Source organism: Rhipicephalus sanguineus, unplaced genomic scaffold (assembly GCF_013339695.2).
Source record: "Rhipicephalus sanguineus isolate Rsan-2018 unplaced genomic scaffold, BIME_Rsan_1.4 Seq5079, whole genome shotgun sequence".
NCBI classification, from domain to species: Eukaryota; Metazoa; Arthropoda; class Arachnida; order Ixodida; family Ixodidae; genus Rhipicephalus; species Rhipicephalus sanguineus.
The window spans coordinates 35,145-45,999 of record NW_023615396.1 but is presented as its reverse complement, the minus strand read 5'-3'; the positions used below and the strand labels follow the sequence as shown (position 1 = coordinate 45,999).

Below are 10,855 nucleotides of genomic sequence, written 5' to 3'. Positions count from 1 at the left end.
AAGCGATCAGCGGTTCCAAGCGAGCACGCGAGCGCCAACAACAACCGTCTTCGTCTTCTTCTTTCGCAGGCGTTCTTGTCTGCGCCCTGCCATGTTACAAATCACTCCCCCGCGGAAAAGGAGCCATCCTGGCGACCTAAGGAACAGGTACAACTGGTGGGTCATAATGCGGCTTCAGTCGATCGACGTGAACAGTCTCGCGGCCGCGACGACGGCGGTCCGTAGATGATTGAACAGGCTCAATCATATAGTTAACTGGGATGCTTCACGTAGGACGCGGTAGGGGCCTTCGTACTTAGGCAGTAGCTTTGTGGAAAGGCCAGGAGCGGAGGAGGGAAACGCGAAGCCACACCAACGTTCCAGGCGAATACGACTGAAGAGCAGGTTTTCGTCGTGACGGTCCTTCTGGCCCTACTCGCCCTACAATGTTACAACCCTAGTTTCTTAAGGTGCGCTGAAAATGCGACTGCGCTGAAACTTGTCTTCCTCCGTGCCCTCTGCACAAGCTCATGTTGTGTTTCGGTTCGGTTCAGTATTGCATTGTACGAATGACAGGGGGCGCCGCTCTGGCATTCCTGTTTTACCCAGGCGACGTGTAAGTAAGAGAGTTTGTGGAGAGTACTCGTTGAGTGCGGACGTTTCTTCTCCTTCGGCGCATCGCGCGAAACAGCGTGTTCGGGCTGGCCGGCGTCCCCACCGGTCGCGTTGGTCACCGCCGGTCTTCGCCTGCCGCTGCGCCGGGATTACCAGCCCGCAACACAGCACTCGTGTTTCCCGACGTATTGCCAGATGGCGTCCATATCTCACGCAGCGCCTCTTCTATCGTCTTTAGACGTCATTTGCAGCCAAGCACGCAGATACGCGGCCAATTTTATTCTTCGCATTCGTCGGGTCTGCGCTGCCGATGTTCGTTTTTCTTTAGACACTAGCATTTAATGTGTGTTCTTGCCGTTGCTGGGAAGATATAAACTGTCAATCACTTGTGGCTTAAACCGCCTACACCGCGGCCCGCGATATACAGGTATGTGCCACACGTGTCTGGAGGAAAGGGTTTGACGTCGTAAGCGACAGGAATTTCACGTTATGCATGGCATGACCCGACAGTCTTATTCGTCAAATCATCTCAACCTCCCATGCGAATTTTAGTCTACACCAAGCTTACGAGGCGATCATGAGAGCACCCAGGCGTAGGCGGCTAAACATATAGATAAAAAAATTGGCCGCGTATCTGCGTGCTTCGCTGCAAATGTCGTCTAAAGACGATAGAAGAGGCGCTGCGTGAGGTATGGACGCCATCTGGCAATACATCGGGAAACATGAGTGCTGTGTTGCGGGCTGGTAGTCCCGGCGCAGCGGCAGGCGAAGACCGGCGGTGACCAACGCGACCGGTGGGGACGCCGGCCAGCCCGAACACGCTGTTTGGCGCGATGCGCCGAAGGAGAAGAAACGTGCGCACTCAACGAGTACTCTCCACAAACTCTCTTACTTACACGTCGCCTGGGTAAAACAGGAATGCCAGAGCGGCGCCCCCTGACATTCGTACAATGAAATACTGAACCGAAACCGAAACACAACATGAGCTTGTGCAGAGGGCACGGAGGAAGACAAGTTTCAGCGCAGTCGCATTTTCAGCGCACCTTAAGAAACTAGGGTTGTAACATTGTAGGGCGAGTAGGGCCAGAAGGACCGTCACGACGAAAACCTGCCTCCTCAGTCGTATTCGCCTGGAACGTTGGTGTGGCTTCGCGTTCCCTCCTCCGCTCCTGGCCTTTCCACAAAGCTACTGCCTAAGTACGAAGGCCCCTACCGCGTCCTACGTCCAGCATCCCCAGTTAACTATATGATTGAGCCTATTCATTCATCTACGGACCGCCATCGTCGCGGCCGCGAGACTGTTCACGTCGATCGACTGAAGCCGCATTATCACCCACCAGTTGTACCTGTTCCTTGGGTCGCCAGGATGGCTCCTTTTCCGCGGGGGAGTGATTTGTAACATGGTAGGGCGCAGACAAGAACGCCTGCGAAAGAAGAAGACGAAGACGGTTGTTGTTGGCGCTCGCGCTTGCTCGGCTTGGACCGCTGATCGCTTCAGCTGTGGCAATCTTTTAATAAACGCGTTACTGTCTCAACGTTAAACGCATACCATCAAGGTCTTTAAAATTGCGTATGTATGTATTTTGTATTAAAGAAACGCACCACCTAATACTTACCTAATGATGTTACGCCTCAGATATGCGTAATATTTACTTTTTGATCGACAACGTTCACAAGTATGAACAGCCGTACCAGTTCAATATGGGTGGGCGGTAAGCAAGTGGTTCAACTTTAACCGGTTGGCTGAATCGGGTGACGTGCCGACAAACAGAAAGACAGAAAGACAGACCAAAATTTCTGCGTTTAAAGGGGGCCCTGCCACACTTTTCGAGCATGCTCAAAAAGCGCTGCCGATCGGTAGTCGAGGCTCCCGAGAACACGCGAGCCAATTATTATAGCGATGCGCACGGCCTGAAATTTACAATAAATTCTCAAAGTCAGCTGAAAATCGCTCCCTCTTCTCTCGACAAATGATGTATTAGTCCGCAAAATATGACGCGATTGTCGGCAGTTCCCCCATTGGCTGATGTTATAATCACGATAACACCCTCATTATTACTTTCGTTGTTAATTTTGAGTTCAATAAGTAGATAATATGTATGTTTACATTCTGTTACCGCGTTAAGAACACCGAACAGACATTAATATTAGCACTTCCGGTCTCACCGACAGCTCGTCTGCTCGTAGTTGCGTGGTTCCATTTTCTTCGCCATGCGCAGTGCCGAAAACGTGAATATTTCTGTGCTTTTGACCATCGCCGGTTGCCGTTGAGAGTAGCAACCGTTCGAGTGTTGCCTCGTCAGCTGAGAACTGCATCGTCGGCACGTTCTCACGACCGACCGAGGCAGGGGCGCAGCGTGTCTCCGATAACAATGCTGGCGTTCGGTAATGGCGGCGCTTCAGGGTCGTCTGCCAGTGCCGTCTTACGAGGCGGTGTATCGGAGTATGGGCCGAAACCTATCTCAGCTGTCATTCGTTCCAAACGAGCGCGCAGATTTGCCTCCATGGTTGGCAGAGCGATGAAAACACTACGGCGTTCGAGGTGCACACCCAACATTACCAAACCGACGCGCAGTTTTCAAGCACGCGCTATACACAGTGCGATTGGCTCCGCTCGACGAGAACGACGCAAGCCGACCGGAAATGGCGGCACAGACCACGTGGTTGCGCCCAGACATCAGAGAGAAAAAAATGAAGAAAAAAACTCCGCCGGCGCTCTTGGGCGGAGCCTCGCTCCTCTGCGCTCCCTCCCTCGACTCGCTGCCTAGCTTTCCGCGCGCTCGCGACGTTGAGTTGAGGGAGAAAGCTGCGGAACGTGATCTCTATAATTTGGTAACACCACTTAGACTTGACGGATTCGAAAAATTTTTGCGGCATATGACTCGTGAAGAGTCACACGTCAATAATGAGACTATTCCAATATAACTAAGAAAGGTGTTGCAGGGCCCTTTTAAGTTCCCCAAGAAAGACTATCGTCTTTAATAGATATGTAGATACGTAGATAGAAACGCTCAAAGTGCGAAAGGTTCGCAAATAAATGCTTCGCATTTAAAACACTCCCTTCATAGGCTCTGCAAAACCAAGCCAAACGCACCTGTCGCTCGGGATAACTAGGTTTAGAAGAGATAAACCTGACCCACTTTTTTCAGCAAATTGTGCTTGTCATCTCAGTGATAGCAAATATCCGGCTTCACTAAAAAATAAGCAGCAGACGAAAAACTGTCATCATATACCATGTAATCGCTCAGCAAACCCTGTTTGATTTTTCCTTCAGAAATTCATGGGCTCGCGAGTTGGTTCGCCTGCGCAAAATTAACGTACACAGTGCTCCCAGACATAACAGGATGAACATGTTACGTTACATACGATAGATGTTTCTCTGCAGGCTGTTTTTAAATATGCGCATGCGGCGCAAAAAAAAAGAAGGAGGAACTCAATTGAACGCCGCCATTCTCTATACAGATGTTCAACGTAAACCGGTTATTATGCGAACGTTGCTGGCATTCAGACTTTTATTGAATACCCTATTTATTACCTTTTGCAGAATTCAGCGAGCCGCAGACAGTGACTACGTTCTGAGCCACACTGGCGTAAAAGTAAAGAAAGGCGATGCCATTGCAATCCCTATTTACTCTATGCATCACGACCCCCAATATTTCAGCAATCCATCAGTCTTTGACCCGGAAAGGTGAGTGACCCAAACACGAACTTGTACAAATAAATGGCATCCAAGATTTCGCGTATCCCATTAAGAAACGATAATAAATAAGGGCTGCATTTACACCGCAGTGTTATTTTGAGGCTCATATTTGTATTGCTGTGCACGTTTTCTAATTCTTGCTGCTACAATATACGCTTTAATTGGAAGTAGAACTATGGGAAAGCGAGGTACGCCACGGCCGGCACTTTTGGTGCCGATAGACTGAATGCGCCCTGATGATGCATTCAATACACTGGAGTATCTGTTTCATTTAGTATGAATTTTTTATCGTCTACCTCTTTTATTTTCCCCGTGGGTCGTGATGTGGTTCTAGCGACAAGTGACCATTAGGCTGAACATTGTTTCCTGCCTCTTCTAAGCTGCTGCTCTCGCTATTCCACTGAGGGTTACATTGAGTTCCCGAAAATATGTCATTGCAGGTTCAATGACGAAAACGCCGCATCCATCAAGCCTTACACTTACCTCCCCTTCGGTGCTGGTCCGCGCAACTGCATCGGCATGCGCTTTGCTCTGCAGGCTGTAAAGCTCTCCGTGCTGCACACCATTCGCAACGTTTGTTTGGTTCGCACTGCAAAAACAAAAGTGAGTAATCGGGCATTGAGGCTCGCATGACTTACAGCGACGTCTGCTAACTGCCTTCGAACAAATTATTGCCTTTAAGGGCGTGGTGCTCACACGATCTTGTAATATCGCAAAAATATCTCCTCCACACACAACCGCATAGGCTGTCGTTCCTCTCAGAACATAACTTGGCTTGTTGCTTTACAGGCTTTAATGTCTTAAAGCGACTGAGGCTATCAGAGACGCCGTATTACAGCGAAAGGCGTTATGAGACTGCAAGGACCGTTTTTGGCGCCGTGTTTGTCCGTCACCGCCGCCGCCAGTGTCTGTAACCGCTTTCGCTCGAAATAAGAAAAAAAACGAAATATGAAAAAAATTCTAGGATGGAACGGGGTTCGAACCTGGGCCCTCTGCGTTGGAGCCCAGTATTCTACCTCAGAACCATCCCGGTTTTTTTTTCTTTATTGCAGGGCTTCAGTTATCAACAGTAATTCCATGCGAGGTGCCCAATCGAGTGCATCCTTTTGCATTTTTTTGCAATTCAAGAAACGAAGTCAGCGCCTCACAAAAGTATTCTATGGCTCGCCGAGCATCAACATCAGCGTTACGTACAGCCATTCGGGACCTCCAAATGCTATAAAGTGCCAATAACATTGTAATATCATAGGGAAATCCATCATCATTTTCGATCATAAAATGCCTTATACCCTGTGCGTCCAATGGGAAATCTTTCTTTAGTGTCCTTTGCAGGACGTCCCAGAAGAACACCCCGTCCCAGCATTCCAGAAAGACATGCTCAATGGTTTCTGGTTTGCGACATAAAAAGCACTGGTCACCCCACGGAACGAACAACCCCTTTTCAGACAACCACATCTTAACTGGCAAGACATCAGCATGAAGCTTAAAGAAGAAAGTTTTAACCCCCGGACGCACAGGCATGCCTTTTACGCGTTTTAGCACTTTGCTCCATGTTCCACCACAGTACTGAGTTCCACATGGGAGAAGACTACTAGGACTAATCTTTTTCGACGTGTGCATGACGGTGGTTTGGGTTTGTCGCATTTGTTTCTGCGACAGCTTGTAAATCGCTTCTTGTACCTTCGTGACGTTCAAGACCCGTTTGTGCGCACGGTCTGCCAGAACCATCCCGGTGCTTGAACCTGCTTTGAACAAAGACCCTATGCAGGCTTCATGACGGGAAGGAACCACACCAACATATGTAATGTAGCGTGGGAGAAGAGTTAAGTAAGAACCAGGGGTCACACAACGCGAATTCTGTAACCAGGCGTCACACAATGTGAACTGCGCAATGAGTGGGTTGTTGAATGCTTCCAACCCATTACAAAAGGCTCTGCCATAATTCTTCATCGTTATCAGCCACAGCATGAACAAAGTGGACTTAATGCATTACAGATGTTTAGCGGGTATCATGGTTCTCCGCAGAATGACGAAAAATGGCATAGTGGATACCTCCCTGCTTTACAAAAATTATGATGATTTATAACGTAGGGGGTTCCTCGCAAGTGCACTTCTATTGGTTGCCAAGGAAGCCCATAATGCCCCCACGATCTATTTCCTCAGGGTCTCAATGAAGTTCTTTCTCTCTCTCTTTCTCACGTTAACGTATGTCATATAGCGTGGTGGGAGAGTGAAATAACGACAGGGCGTCACAAAATGCGAATTACGTAACTAGTGTGTCGTTTAAAGCTTCCAACTCATTACAAAGGGCTCAGCCATAATTCTTCATCGTCATCAGCCGTCGCATCAACAAAGTGTACCTTATAGACGGTAGTTCGATTCTCCGCAGAATGACAAATAATGGCGCAGTGGGTGCTTCCCTACTTCACAAACATTATGATTCGTGGCGTAGTGGGTACTTGCGCCAAGAAAGGTTTATAACGCGCTCTAGAAATTCTCCGCAGAATGACAAATAATGACGCGGTGGGTGCTTCCCTACTTCACAAAAATTATGATTCGTGGCGTAGTGGGTACTTGCGCCAAGAAAGGTTTATAACGGGCTCTAGAAATACCGCTCTTCCAGCTTTCGCTGTGACTGTGCTGCGCTTTCCGCGCAGGCCTGGCGCTTTTTTAGAGGACTGCGGATAATTTCGACCACCTGGTGTTCCTTAACGTGTGCGGATATCGCACAGAACACGGTCCTCTACCGTTTCGGCTCTATTTAAATGCGACCGCCACAGCCGTGATCGAACTCGCGTCGTTCGATCACGGCTCGAGCCCGGCACCGTAACCACTGCGCTACCGCGGCGGCTGAAAATTAAATGCGTATATGTGCCAGTTATGCGAAGAACACAAACAGCGATACCTGAGCACGGAACAGGCATATATGTTCTCAGAGGGCAAAGTGCCATGCACCTATTTCTACCCCAAAGCTGCAAGCGAAGCCATATGTGAAGGCGTAGATACCCGGTTGGAACACTGGACGAGGATGACTCTTTCGTAAACTAGGGAGCTCTTGTTTTTGGTAAATATGTACGGATTTCATGGTGGCTTTGCGCCACAGGCGGGTGGTCGTCACTTTCCTGCTCACAGCCTTTCCGGCTCCCTGCGGGATCCCGAAGTAACTGATTTGCCGCATCATTCTATGCTCTTCGAGATTATTGAAGACTTTGTGCAATTTATGTTATCCTGCTGGAGACACCTTCACCTTTCACAGCGTTTCGCGCAGAAATGCTCCGTAAACATATATGTCGAAGTCTGTAATACGCGTAGAAGGGTGGCGCCTTAGGCTACTGGTATGTCATGATGATTGTTACAGCGCTGACTGACGACTAGGACTAGGAGACACTCGACACGTGTGCCTCCTTGTCCTGTAGTCGTCACTTCGCGTTATAAGAATAATCTGTGATATGCGCTTTTGTGAGTAAGAGATGCTTCGGACGATTGTCATATTTTTTGTTTTTGTTTATTATTCTGTCGGTCTTTTGCAACAATGCGACGAAATAAAATATAGATTACTGCTACTGGGAATACAAATAAATTTCAAGGTTAAAGTGCTGGAGCTCACTTCATTTTCCCTTACTGTTTTGCACAGGTTCCCCTGGAATTTCACAGAAGCGCTTTCCTAACAGCGAAGGACATCATAGTAGGAATAAGGAGACGAGATGATCAAGATTCGCAAGTGTTTTAAATATTAAGCGAATTTGAGACTGATTTTCTGAATGACTTATAAATGAATTCCGTGAAACGAAAGCTGCGTGGATACCTCTCTTTACATTTTTCACGTGGCGCCTTTCTTTACGTTGTCCCTGGCGACGGCTTTGTATGTATTTGGTTACCGTATTTACTCGAATGTAAGCCGATGTGGTTTTTTTTTTTTTTTCGAAAGGACGATGTGCCAGTGTGTGTGTGTGGGGGGGGGGGGATCGGCTTAGATTTGAGTACAATGATTAAGGGTCTTTTTTTCTGGCCATGCGAATTTCGGGGGTCAGCTTAGAATCGGAGCCGGCATAGATTCGAGTAAACACGGTATTTATGGCAGGGATATAGTTCCGTAGGGCAGGAGTATATGCTCCCTAGGGTGCATATAAGCGAATTCTACTTCAGCTTTTAGAGAGCATATACAGGAAGCTTTGCTCCTGCTTGGGGGATCATATACCAGAAGCCTATGTTGCTTGCTGTCTTCATGGACCATAAATAGGAAGCATATAGTCCTGCGTAATGGGGAACTATTTCGCTGCGATAACTGCTCTTACGTAAGCCTATGTGTTAGACACCCTATCTACTCCTGATTTTGTACGACATGAAAAATAGTATCATAAAGAACGAGCTGCTTCGGCGACGCCGTACTAAAGATTTCCCGAAAGTGTATCGTAGAATGACATTAAGAAAGAGACTGCCGAGAACCCTCACTAACGCGTGGTTGCAGATCCATTTTTCAAGATGAACGTACGTTGAGACAGTGTCACTTCGTGCTTTTCTTAATTCCGGTACGGGCCAGTAATGACGTGGGGAGAATACACAGGCACATATTTTATGTGCTCATATTACATTAACGCTTGAGCTCATTTAAATGTTCCGTTGTCATTACAAATAGTACTTTTAATTTAAAATGAATATTTCTGCGGACCATGCAGCACAAAGCATTCATTACGTCCCGGTAACAGTAAACACGGTCGGTATAATCTAACCATTATATTGTAATCGCCTTTAGCTTCAAGTGCTTTCTGTGCGATGATCAATACTACTGCCGCGTTGGTATGCTACTGCCGGCTCGGGAGCAATGAATGATTAAGTAAAAAATCCAACGCTTACAAAATAAAGCTGCAGAGATACTCGACCTTCCTTTTTACTTTTTCATCAATACCAGACATTGTTGCACAAATGATGACTACATGACGCGTCCTTAGTATTCCGTTTCGACCCACAATAGATCACTATTTTTTTCTCTTTCTCACAGCAATAAAATACTGGTAGCTGCTTGCTGCTATACTTTAACACAATGTTTCATCAATCTTACAGCAGCAACTAACTTTCCTACGACGACCATGGTACATCACTCTGCGAGAAAAAAATGCAATTTCTTTGGACGTTATTTACCATCTTGAAAGAAGCTGCGGTAGCTGGGTGACTATGGCAATTGACTGGGGTACATGAGCTTGCGGGTAAAAGGAAGTCGATGGTTCTGCGATGAAAGACTGCAATAGGACTGATGGACTTTAACAACGCAAAACCATCGATTTCCTTTTCTCACTCTTATTCACCATTCAGCATCAACTTCCTTTAAGTCACTGTGTTTTTGTGCAATGGTAAACTAATGACGAATATTTACAGAAAGCCCACTGACCTACAACGATATCTTCATTTTAAAAGCAGCCATGCGATCCGCTTCAAAAGAATTGGTTCGGACGACAGTGAATTCACTCGCACCTGTGATCAGCTCCGTAAAGCACTAACCGAACAAAAATAACTTTCACGAATAATTGACGACGCTCTCAAGCGGGCCAATTGTCTCGAGCATAAAGATCTCATCAGTAATGACAAGTGATTGGCACCAAGCTCACGAACTAACCTCATCCTAGCTCATTCTGCATCTATTGCTAACGTGTCGCACATTCACGGAAAGCATTACAACTTATTGACACAGAGCGATCGGCTTAAAGGGACCGACAACTGCCCAGAATATGAAATGAGTTGACTCCACTGATCTAAACATTGTCCGTCGCACGGACTCAAACCAACCCTGTTTTTTTTCGTGAGAGATGGATTTATATTTTTTATTTCTTAATTGAAAGTCGCGAAAAATGACCTGTGGCGCCTCTGGCGGCAAAAACATGAATGATCCGATGAAGACGAGCACGTGATCGTTGATTGCTGTACGCGGTTGACGATGTTTTTGTTAGTATTCAAATATTGTTCGTTTCTTTATATTAAAAGGTATTACTCCATAATAATGTGCATATAGGCCTGCGTTAGTAGTATGCATTAAAGTGGCGCTGCCTTGGCGTGACGTAATGATCCCAGGCTCGTCAGCGCGTCTTGAGCAACTTTTGAGCGTGCTCATGCAACCGTGCACGCAGTTTTCAGTTCGCTAAGACTTTGGAGCGACATAGTTTTGCTACATTCACTTCGTCTCAGAAATGACGCGCGCTGCTACTCGATGCGGCCGTGCATATGCACAGCTACGTTTTCGGTTACTTGGCTTGGCTCGTGTATCGAGAGAATAACGACGCCGGGACAAGCCATCCAGGACACAGGCGCAGGCAACCTTGGGCGCAGGTGCACACAACGCTGTACAAATACCGGGAATGTGTATAAAGCCACACATCTCATTGTAACAGCTTGCTATTTTCAAAAATGGTTGGAAAGCTCAAAATAAAGGTGGTTAAGCATAGTTACAGTAACTCCTGCGAAAGCAGAACAACGACAGCTTTCACAAGGGCTAGCGGCATCGCTATCAATTCTCAGCGTTGCTGGATCAAGCCTCCATGCGTGTTTGGAGCCTTTCAGGTCGAAAAATAC

General features: G+C 47.1%; 1 protein-coding gene across 1 annotated transcript; it reads left to right on the top strand.

Annotated features, from left to right (window-relative positions):
- Positions 1 to 4,138: 4,138 nt before the first annotated feature.
- Positions 4,139 to 8,080, top strand: LOC119377623 (cytochrome P450 9e2-like; the record flags this gene model as incomplete). The annotated part of the gene is made up of 3 exons (XM_037647001.1): positions 4,139 to 4,282; positions 4,735 to 4,897; positions 7,929 to 8,080. Coding segments are annotated over 3 exons (403 nt in total), but the record flags the coding sequence as incomplete, so codon positions are not given.
- Between the last annotated feature and the right edge of the window lie 2,775 nt (positions 8,081 to 10,855).